Below are 24,012 nucleotides of genomic sequence, written 5' to 3'. Positions count from 1 at the left end.
TCGGCGTAAACGCGTTATTGTAAGATCTCACATCGGTTGTAGAAGGGAATGAAACATTTCTCATAAGAATGTAAAAACCTCTTTTTAACTGACACGTTTTAAAACTGTGAGACTGACAACGATATATAAATAACTAAAACGGACAATATTTATTAGTGGTGGGCTTGTATTTTTTTTTAAATAAAAATTTAAACGTGTTTCTGTTTACAAAAGGAATATTGAGAATGAATGTTGGATAATATTATATATATAGTAATTATAAAAATATAACTAGTGGGGGCTGCTTGGTTTCTAGGAAAATGCAAAATTAATTTCCCAAAACATAATTAATATTTTAATATTAGAATGATTCATTGAATTTGCACAAGTTTTTCAAGAGCTTTTTTTTTTTTTTGGTAATTAAATATTAAGATATTAATTTCTTGGGAAGAGCAAAGGGTGAGACAACTGACATTATCTTGACATTATCTTGGTCGTTAGCTTAATCCTAGAATTACTATAATGTTTTAATTAGTTAATTTATAGATTAAAGTATTAATGTGAGAGTATAATATAAAACCACTATAGTGTCGGTTGATGTTATTAATATAATATAAAATTCAGAGCCATGTGATGTGATTACGTCCTAATTAAACCATATTATATAAATTCCATTCTTTCACTAACCTTAACCTCACACGAGTATAATTTTATTGATTAAAATATTAATATTATATGTTTGTTACCGAGTAGTTAACTGTTAACTTCAATACAAATCCGTAGATAAAATATATATTAGCTTCTCTACAATCAAGATATATTCCACTTAGAGGTCAGAGATTTTAAATTTTCTCATTCCCACGTGTATTTGTTGAGCTGGCTAAACAGTATGGGTTCTACCGCCAGTAACTCGTGCATTTTGTTGCATCTTCATGTGATCTAGTCATCAGGAAACGAAGTTATTGGGGTCGGGTTCATGAATTTTTGTTCGTATATAAGCATGTATTTTGACTTTTTGTGTCCTTTCCAAAAGAAGATGGAAAATGATTGATGCATGAAACAAAAGCAAAGGTAGGTAATAAGAACAAAGAAAAAATATATATATATATATATATATATATATGTGTATATATGAGTATTGTGAGACCTAAAGTTTAGGTTAGTGGCTTAGTTTATTATACACTTTGATAACGGCATAGCCCAATTCTCAATTAATATATCATTTTTAATACATCATGGATGGAGACTTCCACCATAGCAATTTGTTATAATAAAATATATATGAACCATAACAACACATTTTAAATTTGAATTCTCTTTCTCTAGAAGCTTCCTACAAAATTTACTATCCATTAAATTTTGTAATGGTTGAATCATTAGGTTAAGAGTATGTATATATTACCTTACTTCGATGTTAATGGTTCGATCCTCGGCTCTTTATTTGTTATCTTGTGGCCACGTTGAGATGCACGTGAAAAGGCTTATTGAGTTAAGGATGTGAGGCTCGAGAATAAGTATGTTGTGAGATCTTACATTGGTTGGAGAGGGAAATGAAGCATGAAAACTTCTCTCTAGTATACGTGTTTTAAAACTGTGAGGCTGACGATGATACGTAACAGGTCAAAGTGGACAATATCTACTAGCGGTGGGTTTGAACTGTTACAAAAGATATCAAAGCTAGACATCGGGGTGGTGTGCCAACGAGGACGGTGGATTGTGAGATCTCACATTCGTTGGATTGGGAACGAAACATCCTTATAAGGGTGTGGAAACCTCTCCCTAGTAGACGCTTTTGAAAACCATGACACTGACGACGATACGTAACGAGCCAAAGCGGACAATATTTGCTGGTGGTGGGCTTAGGCTATTACAAATGGTATTAGAGCCAGACATGAGGTCGTGTGTCAGCGAAGACGCTGGACCCTCAAAAAGGATGGATTGTGAGATACCACATTAGTTGGAAAAGGGAACCCAACATTTCTTATAATGGTGGAAACCTCTTTTTAGTAGACGCGTTTTAAAACACGTAACAGGCTAAAACAAACAATATCTACTAACAGTGAGCTTGAACTGCTACATTGAGCTCGGTGCAGACCCAACCAAGATGAGTGACTCAAGTATGGAACCATGTTAAGTTCAAACCTTCCTTTTGGAAAAGAGAGGAAGAAGGTGAGTCAAACTTTTGTAAAGGTTGATGGTGTGCAATCGGCGGTACGCGTCTCTAAGGAAAAAAATATGGCTTATATTTTCAACAAAGCCCGCTTTTTCTTGTCTTTTGCATTTAAACCCCAACATTTCTAACTAATTTTCTTTTCTTTTCTTTTTTTATCTCCCTAAAACTTTAACAAATTATTTATATATGTTTTTTTTAATATAATAATAAATTAATTATGTAGCTTTGGTTTTTTAGGTTTTGGAAACATCAATAATATTCATATCCTACCCCATAAAAAACGCTTATTATGGGTTTGGTTGAAACCCAAAATAAAATAATAATAATAATAAATAAATAAAACTCTGACAAATACAAAATATAAAATTTAATTTGTATTTCAAATTTTAAAAAAGAAAAAAAAAGTATATATATCTTTTTTATTTTTTCCTAATTACAGTAATTTTGTAATAACCCAATTTTTCTATACGTAGTTTGATTAGGACCGTCACTAAATGTATATTGTTGTAAGTAAAAAACAACATAGAACGTCACGAAATTGATGTGTAATTGTCACAAAATATTTTGCTAATTTTGTAACACAAATAATCACAACGTATGCATACGTACCTAATGTGGTTCTAAAATTATACATACTCGACCTTGTTCTAAAGTTATCAACATAAAGTTTTTGAGATTCAATGAACGAACTTCCAAATGAAATCAAGACGGAATTTCAAAACTAAAGTTTTGGAACTTCTTACGTATACGTGTTGTGTTATTTTTCTACAACTTTATCTATTTTCCTTTTTTAGTTTGTAACTATCAAATATTATCATTAATTACAAAAATAAATATCGAAATTGTAATTTTAATGAAGATATTTTGTAATTATTAGATCAAATATTAATTTGATTTTTTTTTCTACTTTTAGATAGTAAAGAAAAATAAATAACAAGAATTACTGTAAAGTAAAATAGTAAATAGAAAAAGAAATACATAAATAATTTTTGTAGAGTTAGAATTTCAAACTTTTACGTGTTCTTCCCGCATTTAAAAAAGAGAAATTAAGTCAAGAAAATTAATTATGAGTTCGTGGAAAAAAAAAACACAAAAACACAAATATAATAATAATAATAATAATAATTATTATTATTATTATGAGAGAGAGAGAGATTGCAAAGGTAGTGAAGAATCAGTGTGACGTCAGATGGGCCCTGCATTTTCATGAGATGGGGCCCACATTTCAAAATCGTAGCCACGAATGGATCCCGCACGTGTGAAGGGACACGTGGATCGGATTCTGAAAACCCAATTATTATTCTTTACTATAAATAAAAACGAATCCCACTGTCCGTCCAAAGAGAAAAGTATGAGAGAGAAAATTAAACTAATTATCGGGTTTCATTTAACTAATTAATTTATTATAATTTGATCAAAATAATTACGGCCGACACAAATTCTTTTAAAATATTCCAATTCAATTTAAAATAGATAATTTTAAAATTGAAGATAATTATTAAATTTTAATTATTTATTAATATCACATTTTCAACCGTTCAATTTTTCTTTTTTTTTTTTTTTTTTTTTATCCAAAATATAATATTATGCTCTACCTAAAAACTTACCACATGCACATGACATGTCAGGTCTCATCAAAAGAATTTACTAAAAAAGTTAACTGTGGTAAAAGTGGGTAAGATGGATGGTAAATACCTGACTCACTGAATTCACCAGCTCTTTCTTTATGCTATTGGGATTTGAGTAATCAACTCCAAATCGACTTCTATATCCTTCTTTATTTATTTATTTATTTTTACCCTTCCTTTTCACTTTCACTTTCACCTTCTTTATTTTCTTTGACACCCTTTTTAGAATTATATATCAAATGACAGAAAATTAAGGGAAAATATCCTTTTTGGATTAAATTAATAATCAAATAATCAAATAAAGAAAGAAATTGAGAGGAAATTCTTTATTTTATTTTATTTATTTTAAGTTAGTAAGAAAAAAAAAAGGTAGTTAAATACAATGAATGGTTTGTGAAAACCAGTCAAGCACTTGGTTTTTTTTTTTCGCATTTTCTCTTTTTATTATTATTTATTTATTTATTTTTCCTTTTACATAAGTTTCGTGATCAATTTTACCATTGCCGCATTATGTTGAAAATGATTTTTTTATTAAAAAGGTTTATTTGTTTAAAGGTATTTCAATATTTTATATTTTATGTTATATATTAAGGACATCTTTATATGGTTTAATAACGATTTTTTTTAAAGAAAATAATAAAAAAATAATTTTTTTAAACTTAATTTTCAAAAATAGATTTCAAAAGAGGTCCTCCGTTAGTAGAATTTATCCGCTTTGGTCCGTTACGTATTGTCGTCAGCCTCACGATTTTAAAACGGACAATTTTTTTTTTTCCGAGCGACCAACGTGGGATCTCACAAAAAGTTTATGTTTTTGTTCGGGATGTTACCTTAAATGAAAAAAGCGTTAGAAATACCAAATGTTATAAAAACATGTGTGGTTTTGAAGATACATTTGATTGTAGGTCATCATGTGCATGCCATTGGACTTTGGATATCTTTTCACCTCTACAATGGAAACATCAATGTCCCCTTCCCCAAACACATCAATTCCAACAAAACCCATAAATAACAATAATAATAATAATAATGTATATTATTCTTTAAAAAAAATAATTAAATTATCTTATGATAAATTCGGCGTAGTTTAATTAGTTAAAATATGGTAATGTTTCATTAAATATTTTATAATGTTTTTATTGGAATTGCATGACAAATTTTTTCTGGTAACTTTAAAATTTTCTCCTAATTTACTTTTTCTTGCCATTTTTTAAATTGTTTTTAGCATGAATATAATAACGGAACTACTTTTCTTATTTATTATATAGTCAAAAAGAACTTTGAAAAATCTTTTTAATTAAAAATACTAATTTTAAATTCGTTTTATAAATTAAGCAATAAAAGAAAATTCAAAACCCGAGCCATGCTCAAAGTTTGAAACCCTAAACCATGCAACCATCGAACCGTGTGTGTATATGTATATGTGTATGTGTATGCATGTGTGTATGTAAAGGTGGATAGTAAATGTTGATTAAGGAGGTAGGTTGGGTTGTGATAAAGGAAACAAATTACAGAGACATAAATGTATGGCTGAGTGTACAATTTGGTCAATCAATCAAAAAGGACTCTGTCTTAATATATTTTTTTTTTTAAGTCACATGTTATTCTCCTACTGCTCTATTTATTTTCAAGTTGAGTCACAGTGCTCATTTTTTTTTTTATTAATTTTATTGTTTTAAAAATTTATATTTATTTCTCTATTATATTAACGGCTTACATCTAAATATTGAAGTCAAATATTTTAGATTCGTTAGATTAGATTGTGAATTCCATTTTTAAGTTGGTCGAGTTAATTAGGTTGATGGACCAAAAAAGTTAAATCTATTTTTAGGGTTAGACCAAAAGAGTAAATGGTTAGGGTTCACCCAAAATCAAGGGAGTACTAACTAAGAGCTGAGTCCCATGAAGATTCTGGAGTGTGAGTACGGGCTAAAAGAGCACCCTAAACCAAGCATAGCAATAGCAAGACCAACCAATCCAAAGGGTCACAAAGAGCACCCTAAATCAACAATAGCAATAACAATAACAAGACTGACCAACCCAAAGGGTCACAAATAGCACCCTAAACCAACCATAGCAATAGCAAGACTGACCGACCCAAAGGGTCACAAAGAGCACCCTAAACCAACCATAGCAATAGCAAGACTAACCAACCCAAAGGGTCAGAAAGTTTGAAAGAACGGAAAAATTAATCAAAAGACTATTCTATAACCGAGTCTTGTTAAATCGAAAGGGCTTGGATCGGATTTTATTTTTGAGTTAGTCGAGTTGATAGGGTAATGCACTCTATTTGTAGGGTGTGAGGGAGTAGTGTAATGTTGTTGTTGATGTGTTATATGTTGTCCTTAAAATGGAAAAGAAAGAAGAGTTAAAAAGAGAGGAAAGAGACAAAGAGTCTGGTTTTTTTCTTTCCACAAACCCCAAGAAAAAGCTAAGCCCCAACCCAAGCCATGGCAGTACCAAGCTTGGAGTAATCAAAGCATTTGTGTCCTCTCCCTGCTTTCTTCACACGAGTGCTTCTTTCTCTCTCTCTCTCTCGCCAACACTTGACATAAATATTGCCCAACAAACACTCACATCTAACCCACCCACCACTCATTCTTCTTCTTCTTCTTCTGATTCCATTTCCTTTCTATAATGAACCTTCAATGCTTCAACGATGCCTTTCAAACTCATGGGGTGTTTCAAAATGTCGCCTTGATGCCGCCCCCTCCTCCTGCCTCTCTCGATCTCTCACCGCCGTCCCACGGCGGTGACAGCGGCAGATCAAATTGCGAGGACAGAGAGAAACAAGAAGAAGATGGCAAAACTAACGGTGCCCGCCGCCGCACTAAGCTTTGTGCTAGAGGCCATTGGAGACCGGCGGAGGATGCTAAGCTCAAAGAGCTTGTCGCCCATTATGGCCCCCAAAATTGGAACTTGATCGCCGAGAATCTCCGTGGTAGATCAGGTATGTTCGAGGGAATTTTGTTGAGGTTTTGAGTATTTTCTTCAAAGATTATGACTTTTTTTTGTGGGTGTGAAGGGAAAAGCTGTAGATTGAGATGGTTCAACCAGTTGGATCCAAGGATAAACAGAAAGGCCTTCAACGAGGAAGAAGAAGAGAGGCTCTTAACAGCACATAGATTGTACGGCAACAAATGGGCCATGATCGCTCGTTTGTTTCCTGGTAGAACTGATAATGCTGTTAAGAATCATTGGCACGTGATCATGGCTAGAAAACGTCGACAATACTCCAATCTTTACAGAAGATCCTCCCGGAAAGCCTTCCATAAACATAATGTGTCCAGTGAATCCACCATCTCCAGCACCGTCGATGAATCCCCTGCCTCTGCCTCTGCCTCTGCCTCTGCCCCTGCCCCTAGTAAGTTCATAAAGTGATGATTTTTATATTGTTTTTAAGCTCAGATTTGAGATTTGAAGTTTGAATATTTCGTGGATTGTAGGATGGTGCAGCAGGAAAGGAGTGGCGGCGGGTGTGGGGAAGATCGGGTGCTGGGAAAAAACAGAGGAGGTGATGGCGGCGGAGCAGTCGTCGGGGTCGAACTCGGAAGTTTCAGGGGCGGAGTCAGAGATCTCGACGAACCTCTCCTTAGCATCCGGCCGGGACACCATGAATGGGAACGGCGGCCACCATATGAAAATGCAGTTCATTGATTTCCTTGGAGTTGGAGCTTCGTAACTTTACTCCTCTGTTTCTCTGTTCTCTTTATGAAAAGCAGAGTCTAAATGTAAACAAAACAATCTCCGTTGTTTCTCTCTACAATGTACAGTGAGGCATGGCAGAGAATGATGAGAGAAAGCCAAAAAGATATTAAAAAATGCTTTTCCTTTGGAAATGGGTTGTTAAAGAGATTAGGGGTTTTTTTTGTAGATGAAGAGCTTCTACTTATGCGTCTGCAATTAATGTTCACAAATAGATGAAATTATTGTACCCACCTGACCGTTCAAGTGTTTCTCCATTTGTTTTAACACGTGCCACAATTTGAACTTTCGATCTTTAAGTCGAATGGAGAGTTTCTCCTAAAGGTTAGGCCGATATCATATCAAGGGGTAATAGCTAACGAGAGCTATCTACTTCTTTTGAAAGTCGAGTGTCGTGAGTTATAGCAATGGATTAGGGTTAGTCGACGCCACCCTGGTTGATCCGAGCTAAACTTTGAAAACTTACCCACTCTCCTTAGTTTCATTTTAGATAGTAGGCATAATCTCTTGATGGTACAAAGTTTTGTTTGTTTGTTTTCTATGAGAATGTATGAGTTTCTCACGGTGTATGTTTTCATTTTTCGCTTTAAGTGATAAAAGTATGCATAGGGTAACGAGCTCGGATTAGTCCAAGTGTAATAGCCTAAGCCCACTACTAGTTTATATTGTCCGTTTTGGCATGTTACGTATTGCCATCAACCTCACGGTTTTAAAACGTGTTTCCTCTCTCCAACCGATGTGAGACCTCACACTAGGGTTTTAGAAAGTCGAGTTGTTATCATTGAGAATTCACTCTTGTCCTAAGCAAGGCATTGTGTTGAATTACTACCATTTACCCAAATTCCTGTCTTTCAACTATTGATATCAGGGTTACATATCCGGCGATGTGCCAACCAGGAGGCTAAGCCTCGAAGAGGGTTAGACACGAGATGGTGTGCCAGCAAGGACGCGGGCCTCCGAAGAAAGTGGATTGGGGTGTCTCACATCAATTGGAGAAGTAAACAACTGGTCCCGAAGGGGGTAGATTGTGATCAAGTTTGACGTTTCGTCAGGCGAGGACCACTACACCATTGGATGTAGGTGACGGTTGGGTAGCATTGTCGTTCACCTGATTTCAGCCATGCAAAAAATGAAACTAGGGTTCTTGGGAGCATGAGGTTGCGCGAGGAAGAAATGGTCCAGTTCGGTTCGCAGTTGGCTTAGTGATTTGCAGTCTGATTTAGGTGAAAATGGGAGCCCATGAAAGGGATAAGAACGTGGTCATGGGCCAATATTTAGTCTCTTAGACACTTCAAAGCCCAAAACCAGCCCATTAACGCATCTAAAGCCCACAAATGCTTTCAAGGCCCATGCCCAACAAAGTCCAAAATCATATAAACTAATTTAGAAATTAATAAATAGATTTTAAAAAATTGAGTATTTTTGTTGGAATTATTCCAAATCACCTCCTTAAACAAAGTCAGTATTCTCGTTAACACACCGCTCGATTTGTAACAGCTCAAGCCCACCACCAGCAGACATTATTTACTTTGGCCCGTTACTCATCATCGTCAATTTCACAGTTTTAAAACACAAATGATAGGGAGAGATTTCCACACTCTTACAAATAATAGTTCGTTCGAGATTGTTTGAGTGGTGAATTAGAGAGAGGTTTAACCAAAACAGTAAAAAAAGAGAAAATCTATAAAAAAAAAAAAAAAAAAAAAAAAAAAAAAAAAAAAAAAAACATCATGAACAAACATCCGTCAGATAGAGAATGGTTGTATTTGTCGGTAGGCAAAGTCCAAGGTGGTTGCATCGTTTTTTGAAGCTTCCCTAATCCATTGCCATGCAGTTTTTCATCAACTTCCAACATTATTTATATTCTCTCTCTTTAATCGAAATATTCCAATTTAATAATATGATATGATGTTTATATTGTTTTTTTATGTATGAGTGGATACTCTTTTTTTAATTACATCATAAACACTAATAGAGATGGATGGATGAAATATATAGTTCATAGAAAGATGGAAGCATTTGGATGATTGTCTCAATATTGAAAAGAGGAAGATTCATGATGTATGACTGAATCACAACATTTTTATTGGTATTAGATTTTTCTTTTCTAAAACCAAAACTATGTTCATATCAACTTTAATTTAAAGTAAACGATGTTTTCTCGATCTACAAATATGAAGATTTTTACGTTTTTCTTTGAACAAATAGTTTATAGTCATGTCTTGAACTCGAAACCATGGTGGGATACCCACTGTAGACCCTCGTCTATGCAATAGTTAGCTTTGGATATTGGGAGCATAACACTTGGAGGGAGGTATCGAAAGGATTTGAATGTGTGGGACACTTGCCCTTTTGCTGGTTATCTAGGCACCCAATAATATACTAGAATTGCCCTGAAGACCAAAAGGTGAGATGCGTAGTAGACGATGATGCACATCTTGTTGTCGGAGTTCTTGGAGAAGTTCATTGATACTAATAATGGGCTAGTCCTTTGGTCACAATTTAAGGGAAGGCCAATTTAGTCGACACTAAAGTCAAGAATATTGAACGTTTCATCATCGTTTTGAGAGACAATGTTCATGAGGCTAGTCTTTTCTCTTCATATTGTGCCATAGTCATATAGGGCAACAAAGTTGATGGCTAACCGGGCCTGGAGTGATCCTAGAGCACAGAAATAGGTGAACCAATGTTTTTATTTTAAGCTCGAAATTCAAACCTTTGAGCTAAGTTCACATTGATTATGCATTTAATGACAATGACTCACGATAGTTACAACAATTGAATAATCTTTCTAAAATAAACACTTTATCTACGTGTAACAGTAGAATTGAGTTGACCAAATAACAGTTAATCGTTATACGTTATAAATTTTAATTCGGAGGTAAAAGCTTTTGCATGCCGAAAACTAAGAAAGTAGGCATAAGCTTGGTACCATTCCTTACATGAAAAGAGTTGTTTTAGGGTTTTGAAAGAAGGGAAGGAATGGTGTCCCATAACATAAAGCATAGCAACCAAAAGAGAGAGACATATTTATGTATATAAATAACGAAATGGGTATGGTAGCTATAAAGCTTTATCATAAAGTTATGTTCTTTTAGATCCAATTTCCCGGAGAACATTAAAAAAACAAGAAATCAAACCAAACCAAACACTAAAAAGCTTACAAAAAAAGACGAATCATTTGAAAATCTGAGAGCTGTTTTTAATTTTCTTGTTGGTAGGCGCTGTTGTTGTTGCTGCTGCAGCTGGTTTCTTTCCTAACTCATGTCGGCCTTGAAACCTGCGCGACCAAGATTCCACACAATTAATCTTAACCTTAATATCATCATCATCATCACCCTTTGTTTTTGTGTTTTGTGATTTGTTCGTCCATTGAATTTGGCATACAAATTAAAGAACAGCTACTATGATGATCATATGACATGTCATTTCAACCACATAACTAAGATGATTATACACTTCACAAGGAAGTTGAAGGTTCGATTTCTTGCCTTCAAAATTGTTGAGCTAAACAAAATGATGGGTTATGACACAATCTTTAAATTGAGTTAGATCTATGAAAGATTAGGATTAATCGTCTATCCGTTTTATTTATGAAATGTTAAATCTATTTCAATGAATTGAAAATTTAAAGTGATATCATTTTATATTGTCTATAGGAGAAGATTCCTAGTGAATTAATACATTTAGTCCTAAATTTAGGGCATTATTTGGGTTGATTGGCATAAATTTACATCAAATTATGGCGTGCTTTGTTCATTTTTTAAGAGTAATCAAATGTTTATGTTCATCATCAAACTCTCTAGCACTAATCTAAAGGAACACACATCTTAATTAACTTACTAACCATTCCACCAAAACCCTCCTAAGCTAATTCCATGAGTTAATCCAAGAGATTAGTACTAATTTCAACGCAAATTGTCTTAGATTATGTGTTTGTTTGAATTATAGAAGGAAGATAGAAAGTTTAAGAGGCTCAAAAACAGAGAAAGAGAGAGAATAATTACCAGAAAGTAGGTTTCACCATGCTGCAAACTGTGCAGTGATATTCCAAATTCATTGGTAAGAACTGGGAGTCCTGAGGAGTGAACCAACACTGTGTCATCCCCAAACATTGCCTTCATGTCCACCGCTCCTTTTGGCACTTCTGTCGGAACTCCATTTATGAATATTATAATATAACCTTCAAAATCAAACATTTTTACACAAAATTTAATGCTCAAACCCGTGAATCAATTCAAATAATATTCAAAACAGACGTTTTTTTATGCTATTAGTGTTCAAAAATTGCAGCTCAAGAAAGAACTGTCACATCATCATCAAAAGGACAACAATTCATTGGAACTCTCTTCAAAAAGCTGAATCAAAAAAAGTTGCTAAATTTACTATATTCCATCCATTTTGATTATTGGGTCTTCATCAAAAACCCTTTTTTTGGTGTTTTTTTTGGATATTTTGGTGAAATAAAACAAGGGTTTGAAGAAACATGCATAGCCATACCTGATTGGAACTCTAAATTCGAGGTTGCTGAAGGGCAAAACGAGGGGGTTACAACCATCGGCTGATCAATTTCAGAGATACCCATGTGATCGGTCATCGAAAAACCGCCGCCGCCGCCGGAGGAGGAGGAGCCTCCTTCTCCAAGGTAAGAAGAGGAAGGAGCAAAATTCATGACACTGCCACCGCCACAACCAGTTTCGTAATGAATTGCACTGCCACCTTGGTGGGTTGCAGCTGCCTGCAGCTGGCGTTGGCGGCGGCGAGACCGAGAGCGGCGGTTTTGAAACCAGTAGAAAACATTGGCATCTCCGACAGAGCCAAATTTCTCAAGCAGCTTTCTAATTCTAACGGTCTCATCCTTGGGTGGATTAACCATTCCACTGTTGAAAATGGACTCCAAAATCAGAATCTGCTCCGGCTTCGGCGTCCACCGTGATCTCACCGGCTCCGCCCTGTCGGAGCTGAGATTTTGACTGTTTGGGTCATCGCCGTGATTTTCCATTACAAAACACGAAAAATAAAAATAAAAATAAAAATTCTTTTTTTTTTTTTTTTCTTTTTTCTTTTTTTGTTGGAGTATAAAAATGTTGTGTTTGTTCTTCCAGTTCTGCGCTTAAAAACCTAGAGATGAGGAAATATATATATGGATAGGGATAGGGATAGGGATTGGGATTGGAATAGATATTTATGGAGGGAAGGTGAATATTGGTAAAATTAATAATTGCCCTTGCTGTTCACCAAAACTATAATCTATGCACTTATACTTCCCAACAATATTCTTGATTTTAACAATTAATATTGGATTCCTTCCATGATAAAATTGTCTTTTCACACTCCAACCCCTCTCTTTTTAATTAATTATATATTCTTTTCTCTATCAATTACTCAGTTATTTTCGTCTCGAGTTTAAAAAGATGAACCGAAAGATTTCGTAATTATCTTCTTTTTTTTTCTGTTTAATTACCTCGACATGAACGACGAACAACAATAGGTGTAGTGACTCTAATTCGATCCTTAGACTTGTGCGATTGTTGCCGATGGACTCGTGGTCGATGATTCTATTCATGTTTGGTGCTTAATCCTCTTTTTCTAGAGAGCTTCGTGGTTGGTTTTGCGAAGGATTTTGAAACGGGGTTTATAGCTTGTAGAGTTCTTATATGCTGCATCATGTCATTAACCCGATATTTCGTATGTGGAACTCCATGCATATGTATGTTTATAACGTTCATAAAATATTGAAATATGTTTCATTTTTCTTTATAAGATTTGACGGCATGAAAAGTGATGCATGTCTAAGAACTCAAAGTACACGAAAGTGATGTATGTAGAGTTACCGATTATAGATTATATAAGTCAGAAATAGTATCTACTAAATCGAATTTAAACGGATAATAATAAAGTATATATATATTATGGAGTTGATAAACGACAGGGAACAGGAAAGCTAAGTCAATAAACATAATCCCTTTGGTGGTTGATAAAGGCAGTAGTAGCTGGATTATTTGTCTACCCTAAGCTAGCCACCCTCTATTAACTTCAAGTGGGTAATATCATTAAGAATCAACAAACCTCTTCCTACCTTCTAAATTGTAACGACCCACATCTACCGCTAGCAGATATTGTCCTTTTTGGACTCTCTTTCGGGCTTCCCCTCAAGGCTTTAAAACGCGTCTGCCAGGGGAAAGTTTCCACTCCCTTATAAATGGTGGTTTGTTCTCCTCCCCAACCAATGTGGGACATCACATAAATCATTAACTTGTTTGAATCGAATCCAATCGATTTGCAGCTTCAATTCCTGATAATACATTTAATCTTACATATATTGGTTACAAAAGTCAAAAGATTCGTTGGAAAGAAAAGTCGAATCATCGAAGTTTGAGTATGAACTTGTTCGACGATTATGTACCTTGTTCATTATAGGTCCAAACGATTTGTGTACTTCTCTTTGTCATTTCGTTATTGATACTCGTAGGGAGGACAAAGAGTATCCATGGTAATTGGAAGGGACAACATTCTTCAGTTTTTTCCCCACTTTTGGATATGAATGATATATCTCAGAAGGTAAAGTAAGATTGAATTGTCAATTCATCTTTCGTACACCATGTCCAACCTCTTCCATTTGCCATAACTCCACCACAATCCAACATTTGGTTGCAACATCACTCACCTTAATTGCCGGACCTGATGATCTACATGAGGCTCTATCAACCTTTACCTGACCAACGACTCAATACTATACAGGCTCATCTCGAATTCTTTCTTCCTCTCGTTTTTGCTACATCACACAATACTCCAATCGTGGGACTTCGATCGTGCCACTCGTCCGTGTAGATAGCATATTCACACATTTTTTTTTTTTTTTTGACCCTTTTCCCTACAATCAAAAGTTCTTAAAATAATCAATTTTGAAGGTAAAAGTAGAGAACAATTGGTAGTTTGTTAAAGATTTCTTACAAAATAAGAGAGATTTAGTTGTAGAAAGCAGAGAGATTTCATTCAGAACATTCATTATTGCTACCATAGGCTTAATCATTTTGTTTCTTGAATCATCTCTCTCTACATTTAAAACTTCTTTACATTTCTTAGCTCCACGTGCCCGCTTAAACGTTTCAATTTATTCATGCACTTGTTTACTCGCTTTGAATATTAACTCTAAGACCTAACATGAAAAAGAGAAGTAAAAAAACGAAAGAAAAAACAAACTATGATAATAATAAAAATGAAGTGTGAGATCACACGTTGGTTGAAAAGAGAAACAAAGCATTTCTTATAAAGGTGTGAAAACTTTTTTTTAGCAGGCACGTTTTAAAATTATTTGACTAACGGTCATACGTAACGAGTCACAATAGACAATATCTTCTAGCGATGAACTTGAATGGTAGGAAAAAGTGAGGTAGGGTTTGGTGGATGTGAAAGCATGCATGGAAAGGCGAGACAGTGAAAGGAAGTAAGAAAGGGTGCAATAATTTAATAGCAATGACGTTAGAGAAGAGACGTATGGGTATCAGAGGCAGTGCTTTGTGTATTAAAATTATAGCAACAAACAAAAACACACACAGAACGCCTCAACTTTTTAATATTAAAAACCACGAAGTGGCTTAGAACTCGAACACACACACACAAACACATACATACTTTTCTTCATTTATTTAATTGAAGGAGTAGAACAACCTGAACCGACTCTGTTCCTCACCCGCGGTTCTCTGCCATCTGTGTTTCATTGTTTGTTTTTTAGGCTGCAATGCCCCTCTTGTCTTCTTCCCTTTCCCTCCTTCTTCTTACGCCTCTCTAACTCGAAAGGTGAAACATATTATGACATCCGAGTAAAGAACGAGTATATGACTAAGACCATACGAGCGATCTTAAAGATAGGATGATGACTAAGAAATACTTGAAAGAATTGAAAATCACTGCACATACGAACAAGGTGCACTTTCCTTTTATGATGGGTGATCTCTTGAAAATTTTCGTAAGATGCATGTAAGTGAGGACAAAACATGTTGGAATGACTCGTGCTGGTTTGTGAGGATAGTTTGCACTCGTCGAAGCTAAAAGTAAGTAATGAGATTATGTGTCAGGAGATGCTGGGAAAACCCACGGCTAGTAGATATTGTCTGCTTTCCTTAAGTATCTCTGTCAGGCTCACGGTTGATTTTAAAACGTGTCTACTGTAAAGAGGTTTCCACATCCTTATAAGAAATGCTTCGTTCGTCTCTCCAACCACGCGTCTACTAGGAGGTGGATCGTGAGGTCATATATCGGTTGGAGAAGGGAACAAAACATTTCTTATAAGAGTATGAAAATCTCTCCTTAGTAGACACGTTTTAAAATCGTGAGGCTGATGACGATACGTTATATACTAAAACGGACAATATCAATTAGGGGTATACTTGAGCCGAAAATGTTGTTAAATAGCAAGTTAGTGTAAGGATAGATGAACATGGAGATTTCATATGGTGTACAGATCATGTCGAGAGAAACAGACCATGTAAATCAATTTTGACCAACAATAGTGGTCTTCCTCGTCGTTGGGATACTAATTTTTTTTTTAAGTTGAAGAGATAATTTAATGTGATTAATATAATATGGAATAAAAATAACTTTTCAGTCCTTTTCAATCGAATTTACTATTAATATTATGAGCCTTATCTGTAAAGAGATTTGTCAACTGTCTCTCTAAACAGTTCTTTTAAGCATGACTTTGAAGTAAAATTGGAAGTCAACTTAACATAGTATACCACAAAACCCTGCCTAACGAGTTCATACTTTGAATTAGCTTCAGATTCTTACCATTTGAATGATGGGTTTTGTCAAAGCTTTGTCTTTTCAATCTTCATTCCCAAGAAATTTCAAACCCAATTGTTCATATTGATTTGAGGGATTGCTAAACTGGACAAATCGTGAAAAAAGGTATCGAAGAAAAAACAGAGCCCAATTTGGGCGGTGCCACCGTCCACAGATCCCTTCCCTTGAATAAACGAGCTTGTCAACCGGTCGGACCCAGCCCAACTTTGATATCTCTCTCACTCGCCTGAATACCAATCTCAAAAGGCTGAAAAGTTGTAGAGAGAGGAGAGAGAAAAGAAAAAACAGACACATACAGCAATAATTCCCACTTTTCTTTTTCCCAACTATCTTCTATATCATTCTTTATTGCCAGCTCTGCGCCCTCGTCCTTCCACCATTCCACTTTCTTCTATTTCCTAATAATTTCTCTTCCCTCCACTCTTCATTTGCAGAGGCTGCGAGAGATCTCCGGGCAGGCAGCTGTTTTGCTGTTTTCGGATCAGCTGAATCCATTCCATTGCGCTGCGTTTTTCGTTGATCTTGTCTTTGATCGTTAACCCATGTGATTTTTCTTTTTGATCTGGGTGTTTTTTGGTTTTTTCGTTCTGGGTTTGATTGTTTGTCCCTGTTCTTGTTGTACATATCTGGTCTAGATTCAATCGATGATTTGATCTGATTGGTTCATGGGACTTCCCCATTTTGTTTCTTTTTTAATCAATGGTGATTAGGAAGTGTTTTGGACTTGGTGTATATCGTTTGGATGTGTTCTTACTGTGTGTTGTGTAGTTCAGCCACCATTTTGGGGAAAATCTGGTGATTTGGCGAATTGTTACTGCGAGATGATGGCTTAACATTATCACTCTTCTTAGATCACTCTTTAATTACAATGTTCAAGGATATTGAATATGATCTGTGGTAATTGGTATGGAGGATCTTGAGCATTGTAATTTGTTCTTTATTCACTCATTATAGGAGATAATTGGGCGGGATAGAATGTGGTATTAATCAACATTACAAGATTGTTTACTTGTAAGGTTTGTGATGTTTGTAATGGTGGAATTGTTCATCCTTTGGACTAACAGAGAGATTTGTGTTCTGGATTGTTCTTCCTCATCTGAGCTCTGGATTCCAGCAGCTGGCTTAATCTTAAAGATCATTATGATATAACATTTCGATTAACGAGCGTTCAACTAGACTGCATCGTTTATATCGACTGCTTCGAAATTTAAATTCTGTTCATGTATCTCTCATGTTCTTGTTCCTATGCTGGGGTTTCCACTGATTTATCACTCTGTTTGACACGCTTCGTTTTCGCTCTTCTTGCAGTGAGTTCTCGTGGCATATCCGACATCAGATACATTAATTTAAAAACTGTTAGTTTCTCTAGCAGCTAAGGAGACAGTAGCAGAGAAATATTTTCCAATGTCTACCTCTGCCAAAGCCTTGGATCCTGCATTTCAGGCAGTTGGACAGAGAGTGTATCCTTAGAAAAGTTAGAAAATTTCTGTAATTCATTTGAGATTAGAGCTTTAGTTGCTTGTATGTGATGAAATTCTTGATTGATTCATCTATATATATATATAGATTATGTCTCAAAACTTTAAGATGTTCAACTTAATTTCTCTTAGTGGGACAGAAATCTGGCGGATTGAAAACTTTCAGCCTGTTCCGTTGCAAAAGTCCGACTATGGGAAATTTTACATGGGGGATAGTTACATAATATTGCAGGTATTTCTTTTTTAGTTTTTCTCGTCTGTAATGCGGGCGTGTCGTAATAATTCTATCAGCAAAAAGACAACTTGAATGTTCCGAACAGGACATATAATGCTCGTCTGATGTTTGGAGACATGAGCTGAGGATCGACATTCGTTTTGTTTTTGAGCTCAGATGTTTGTTTAATTTGTTTAGGAGAGGAACTTTCAGAATGTTGTTTTACAAGCTCTTTACTTTTTATGCAGACAACACAAGGCAAAGGTGGTTCTTACCTCTATGATATACACTTTTGGATTGGAAGAGATACTAGTCAGGTGTTCTTTCTCTGCCTATTTCATTTTCCTCTCTGTCCTCATTGAGAAATGAAAGTGAATCATACTTTTTGTTTTGGTTTTACATTAGGATGAAGCAGGAACTGCAGCTATTAAAACTGTGGAGCTCGATGCATCGCTTGGAGGACGTGCAGTGCAACACAGGGAAATCCAAGGACACGAATCAGAAAAGTTTTTGTCGTACTTCAAACCTTGTATCATACCATTGGAGGGAGGCGTTGCATCTGGATTTAAGAAACCCGAGGAAGAAAAATTTGAAACACAGTTGTATATCTGTAGAGGAAAGCGAGTTGTCCGAATGAAACAGGCAACTTTTCTTTTCAGTGTATTCAACAGTGTTTCTTCCAGAGACATGGAGTTACTGACAATTATTTTTGCATTTGGTTTATCCAGGTTCCTTTCGCTCGTTCATCGTTGAATCACGATGATGTGTTCATCTTAGACACAGAGAGCAAGATATTTCAGTTCAATGGTGCAAATTCCAATATCCAGGAGAGGGCAAAAGCTTTGGAAGTGGTTCAATTCTTGAAGGATAGAAATCATGAGGGGAAGTGCGATGTTGCTATTGTTGGTAAGAGCAGAAGATACACTAATTGTTCTGACCCTCCCCCTGTTTATAGTCAACCCTTGGTGTTTTCAATTATGTTTCCACATTGCAATGCGTTGAGTCGACGTCCTTTTGAATGTACTAGATGATGGGAAGTTGGATACTGAGTCCGACTCGGGCGAATTTTGGGTCCTATTTGGTGGCTTTGCACCCATTGGAAAGAAAGTTGCTAGTGAAGACGATATCATTCCAGAACCCGCTCTTGCTAAGCTTCACAGGTATGTGTTGGCACTCCTTGATTACTATTAGATGATATTTGTTTCCAGCATTCCTCCAAAGATTTTTTCTCTTCCTGTTCGGTTTAATATTTATAAGAATCTTTCTTATACACGGAGGCACGTATTTCTAACTTCTCTCAACGGTTTCTGTAGCATCGATGGTGGAGAAGTAAAAGTTGTCGATGGCGAGCTATCAAAATCCTTACTGGAAAATAACAAGTGCTATCTGTTGGACTGTGGTGCTGAAGTATTCGTTTGGGTTGGAAGAGTGACGCAAGTAGAAGAGCGAAAAGCAGCGATTCAAGTAGCCGAGGTACGCCACTGTGCCAAAATTTCGAGTAATTTAAGTTATGTATGGGATGTATCAAAACAATACTTTATTTTCAGGAATTTATTGCCAGCCAGTGTAGGCCAAAGTCAACACGTGTGACACGGGTTATCCAAGGTTATGAAACGCACTCTTTTAAGTCCAACTTCGGGTCCTGGCCAGTTGGATCGGTGACTACAGGTGCTGAGGAAGGACGGGGAAAAGTAGCTGGTAGTTACTTCATCTAATTGGATCAAATGAGTTTGGTTTTCCTTTTGCTTTACAAGTATTGTTTAATATGGTACTTGTTTTACAAACAGCTCTATTGAAGCAACAAGGTCTTGGTCTGAAGGGATTAACAAAAAGTGCACCTGTGAATGAAGAAGTTCCACCATTGCTGGAGGGAGGTGGAAAAATGGAGGTTTGAATGATACTCGGTTTTGGTTGCTTGAAATGGCTAGATTAGTTTGATTGTTCAACTGGGTTCTTGATGGTTTTCGTTCTCCAGGTATGGCGAATCAATGGCAGTGCCAAAACTCCATTGCTCGTGGAGGATATCGGTAAATTTTATAGCGGAGACTGCTACATCATTCTTTACACCTACCACTCCGGTGAGAGGAAAGAAGATTATTTCTTGTGTTCTTGGTTTGGAAAGGATAGCATTGAGGTCAGTTATCATTTTGAAAAACATTTAACTATTGTAACCTACGTGGTGCTTGACTTCTAATATGGTGGTGTACTTGCCACACGCGCGCGCACGCGCACACACACACAAACATAACTAGAGCTTTATCTGCTATGTTCTTAATTTCCTGTTGATCTTGTTTCCTATAGAGAAATAAGTGCTTGTAACCATATGGCAAGTGTGGGGATGTTTCATCATTACCTCAGATTTCAATGTCTTTGTCACAATCGAATCCCACCGCTAGCAGATATTGTCCTCTTGAGAGGAAGCCTAGAAGGGAAAGTCCAAAGAGGACAATATCTGCTAGCGGTGGGCTTGGGTCGTTACAGTCGTAACATATTTATGTGCATTTGTAGTTACAAATACGTGTTCGTTAATCTATAGCTATCAAACCATTCTCTATATATTTAAAACCTCAGGAAGATCAGAAGATGGCTATGCGGTTGACTAATACAATGTCCAACTCGCTGAAAGGGAGACCTGTTCAGGTAGCAAAAGCATACAATATAGATACTAAAATAGTCTCTACCTTAAAGAGTTTCCTTATCATGTATTTTCTTGCAGGGTCGCATATTCCAAGGCAAAGAACCACCTCAGTTCATTGCCCTCTTTCAACCTATGGTGGTTCTCAAGGTGGGTAGTCTTCTAAAAACCTTATTTCTTAACTTCATCTCTTTCATAATTCGAATCACGTCATAGGTTTACAAGTTTCTGATGAATTCTGCTGTAGGGTGGCTTGAGCTCTGGTTACAAGAAACTCATAGCAGATAAAGCTCTGACAGATGAAACCTACACAGTCGATTCTGTTGCTCTTATTCGGATATCGCAAACATCCGTTCACAACAATAAAGCAGTGCAAGTTGATGGTGTATGTTTCTGGTGTTTTTTTTCTTTCTGTTACGTGCGATTTATGCCTTTTTGAATGTCTTAATCTGCCTTCTTGAGGTTTTGGAATATTTGTGTGTGCATAAACCATATGCATTTGTAAATCAGGTTGCGACCTCTTTGAACTCGACCGAGTGTTTTGTCCTGCAATCTGGCTCTTCTGTTTTTTCATGGCATGGAAACCAAAGTACATTCGATCAGCAACAGTTAGCTGCAAAAGTTGCAGAGTTTCTAAAGGTAAGGTCTCTAATATATAGATTGATGGATATGAGTTTCCTGTGCATGTAGCACGCCGAAAATTTGGGTTTCGACCATGTGTTTATGTCTGACACATAGTGGTAGGAAGATCTCAGAACCTGAGCTAACTTGAGCTAAATTGTTCAAACGTTTATTTATTTTCTTCCTGATACAGCCAGGAGTTACTTTGAAACATGCCAAGGAAGGAACAGAGAGTTCAACCTTCTGGTTTGCACTTGGAGGGAAACAAAGTTACAACAGTAAAAAAGCATCTCAGGAAATCGTCAGGGACCCCCACTTGTACGCGATTTCGACCAGTAGAGGTGACATATGTTCTCTTCTAAGTTACGTAAAATTATCTCGTTCGGTATTCAACTGTTACCGTTGCTGACTGTTTGTTTTGACTGCTTCAATATTGGTGCATTTGCCCTTACAGGAAAGTTCCAGGTGAATATTTGAATTCCTTGTTAATGTAGAAGTTAACCAGATGCAGTGTTATGATCTTATATTTACCATGTGCAGGTAGAGGAAATTTACAACTTCTCTCAAGATGATCTGTTGACGGAGGACGTCTTGATACTTGATACTCAAGCCGAAGTGTTTATTTGGATCGGTCAATCTGTCGACCCCAAAGAAAAGCAAAATGCTTGGGAAATTGGTCAGGTACGAGTCGCAGGACTATATTGTGTTACACTTCTCTAAATAATTTGCTTTCTTTCTTATTACTTCCATTTTTTTCCTCCAGAAATATGTGGAGATGGCTGCATCTCTAGAGGGATTGCCTCCTAACGTGCCGTTATATAAAGTCTCTGAAGGAAACGAGCCATGCTTCTTCACGACATACTTTTCGTGGGATAATACTAAGGCTCTTGTACGTGCTCAAACTATGTTCACTCGGCTTTTGCTTAATCCTATATATAATATATGTTATGCTGTTGATAAGTACGTTTTTCAGATATGATCATTTTCGTTCGGTTCTTGCAGGTTCAAGGGAACTCGTTCCAAAAGAAGGTGACTTTACTCTTTGGGCTTGGACATATTGTGGAGGTAAATCAACTTCCTCTAACTTCTACTTAAAAGAAGTTCCTGTTCTTGATAACGAGCTTATGACGAATATAAGACCTTACGAGATATGTCGATTCTTCTGGTGTAAAATGTTGTGACTATCTGTTCATTAGATAGCAAGGTGACTGAAATTTGATACTCTTGTTGAGATAGGAAAAGTCCAATGGAAACCAAGGAGGAGGACCGACGCAGAGAGCTTCGGCTTTAGCTGCTTTATCGTCTGCATTTAAACCATCTGCAGATAAATCCACCCATTTGGTAAATGTCACACCACACTTGTTATGTACTACCTAAGTTTTTTGTTGTTGTCAATGTTGATAAACTATATATTTGTTTCCTTAGCAGAGTCCGGACAAGTCCAATGGATCCAGCCCTGGAAGTGGTCCTAGACAAAGAGCTGAAGCTCTAGCTGCCTTGACCTCGGCTTTTAAGTCGTCGCCTGAAAAGACGACTTCTGCTTCGAGAGTATCGGGCAGGGGGAAGGGCTCACAAAGGGCAGCAGCAGTAGCTGCTCTTTCTTCTGTTCTTACTGCTGAAAAGAAAAGCGCCAATGATTCATCTGATGGCAGTCCCCCTCCAGAGAGTAACATCCCAGGCAACAACACTTTTACCATTCTTTTCTCTTAGATTAGTAAAGTTGAATATGGAAGGACTAAATATGGTGGCATTAAACAATGACAGCTGAAGAAAAACATGATGATGTCATACAACAAATAGAGAGTCCTGAAGAAGTCTTGGAACTTAAGGAACCAGGGGAAACCACGCCTGCATCGGGAAACAATCCCGACGATGCCGATGTAAATCAAGAAAGCCTGCAGGAGGAGAATGGCAGTGACAAAAGTTTGTCTGTTTTCGGTTATGATCGACTGAAGGCCAAATCTGATAATCCGGTAACTGGAATCGACCTCAAAAAGAGAGAGGTACGCTTTGTATTGTTTTCTTACTGAGTTAATATGTATATTTTCGTTTGGTTGTGCCAACAGTTTGGGCATGTTGTCTTAGGCCTATCTGTCTGATGAAGAGTTCCAAACTATATTTGGAACAACAAAAGAGGCATTCTACAAGTTGCCAAAATGGAAGCAAGACATGCACAAGAAGAAAGCTGATTTGTTCTAGTGAATGAATCGAGGTCATATCTACATTTCCCCATCTATTTTGTTTTCGACTTTCACGTGAAAGAAATTATGGTTGTACTCGTGTCTCTTGGTCGGGCCCGAAAATCTGTTGGCATTTTGATATATGCCATTGATGAACATATCAATAGTTATTGCCATTCAATTGTGCTGCTGCCTGAAGAGTGATTTTTTTTTTCTTTTTCATTCTATATGTATCTCTTTGGTCATTGTTGCTGCTATGTAATGTTCAGAGGTTGTAGTTTACAAAACCAGGCAGCCAATTCTTTCATTTGGTCCTCTAGAAGTTTATCTGTGAGTGTCGTCGCCCTACCATCTTCGTTTTCATTTGCTAGTAGGCTGAGGGTTGTATATTCAACGTAAACGATTATGTTGTATGCGTTCTATTTTTTACAAGGAATGACATATTTTTGTTGTTTGATATGTATATATATCGGTCTCGATCCAATTAGGCCATTGAAATTAGCAATATACTAATATTCCTCTAATTCAGATATTTAGAACTCGAAATAGCTCTGACTTCTTTAAAATATATATATAGACACATTTTCATGTGTT

The 24,012-nt window shown here is 36.3% G+C and overlaps 3 protein-coding genes across 5 annotated transcripts; 2 read left to right on the top strand and 1 right to left on the bottom strand.

The window, feature by feature from the left end:
- Positions 1 to 6,185: 6,185 nt before the first annotated feature.
- On the top strand, positions 6,186 to 7,685 carry LOC111800605 (uncharacterized). The gene is made up of 3 exons (XM_087126000.1): positions 6,186 to 6,730; positions 6,806 to 7,144; positions 7,227 to 7,685. The coding sequence occupies exons 1-3, from the start codon at positions 6,418 to 6,420 to the stop codon at positions 7,460 to 7,462; spliced, it is 888 nt and encodes a 295-aa protein (XP_086982126.1). The 5' UTR covers positions 6,186 to 6,417; the 3' UTR covers positions 7,463 to 7,685.
- A 2,823-nt stretch (positions 7,686 to 10,508) lies between these two features.
- Positions 10,509 to 12,565, bottom strand: LOC111801157 (WUSCHEL-related homeobox 12-like). Of its 2 annotated transcripts, none has more exons than XM_087126001.1 (3): positions 11,986 to 12,565; positions 11,493 to 11,632; positions 10,509 to 10,765 (listed from the first exon to the last, which is right to left on the bottom strand). In XM_087126001.1, the coding sequence occupies exons 1-3, from the start codon at positions 12,485 to 12,487 to the stop codon at positions 10,748 to 10,750; spliced, it is 660 nt and encodes a 219-aa protein (XP_086982127.1). In that variant the 5' UTR covers positions 12,488 to 12,565; the 3' UTR covers positions 10,509 to 10,747. The 2 variants fall into 2 exon arrangements, with proteins under 2 accessions (XP_086982127.1, XP_023540920.2); XM_023685152.2 differs by having other exon boundaries at positions 11,493 to 11,668; positions 11,986 to 12,563.
- A 3,719-nt stretch (positions 12,566 to 16,284) lies between these two features.
- On the top strand, positions 16,285 to 23,883 carry LOC111799686 (villin-3). Of its 2 annotated transcripts, none has more exons than XM_023683123.2 (24): positions 16,285 to 16,834; positions 17,599 to 17,750; positions 17,901 to 18,000; positions 18,231 to 18,299; positions 18,388 to 18,624; positions 18,711 to 18,888; positions 19,010 to 19,142; positions 19,296 to 19,455; positions 19,530 to 19,680; positions 19,770 to 19,870; positions 19,958 to 20,116; positions 20,554 to 20,622; positions 20,699 to 20,767; positions 20,865 to 21,002; positions 21,128 to 21,256; positions 21,432 to 21,579; positions 21,693 to 21,703; positions 21,779 to 21,919; positions 22,002 to 22,127; positions 22,241 to 22,303; positions 22,475 to 22,579; positions 22,664 to 22,916; positions 23,003 to 23,241; positions 23,324 to 23,883. In XM_023683123.2, exons 2-24 carry the CDS (start codon positions 17,695 to 17,697, stop codon positions 23,435 to 23,437), a joined length of 2,949 nt encoding a protein of 982 aa, XP_023538891.1. In that variant the 5' UTR covers positions 16,285 to 16,834; positions 17,599 to 17,694; the 3' UTR covers positions 23,438 to 23,883. The 2 variants fall into 2 exon arrangements, with proteins under 2 accessions (XP_023538891.1, XP_023538892.1); XM_023683124.2 differs by having other exon boundaries at positions 16,287 to 16,834; positions 22,667 to 22,916.
- The last annotated feature ends 129 nt before the right edge of the window (positions 23,884 to 24,012 follow it).

Source organism: Cucurbita pepo, chromosome 8 (assembly GCF_057944985.1).
Source record: "Cucurbita pepo subsp. pepo isolate OVF chromosome 8, ASM5794498v1, whole genome shotgun sequence".
Classification (NCBI taxonomy): Eukaryota; Viridiplantae; Streptophyta; class Magnoliopsida; order Cucurbitales; family Cucurbitaceae; genus Cucurbita; species Cucurbita pepo.
This window is presented reverse-complemented; position numbering and strand designations above follow the sequence as displayed.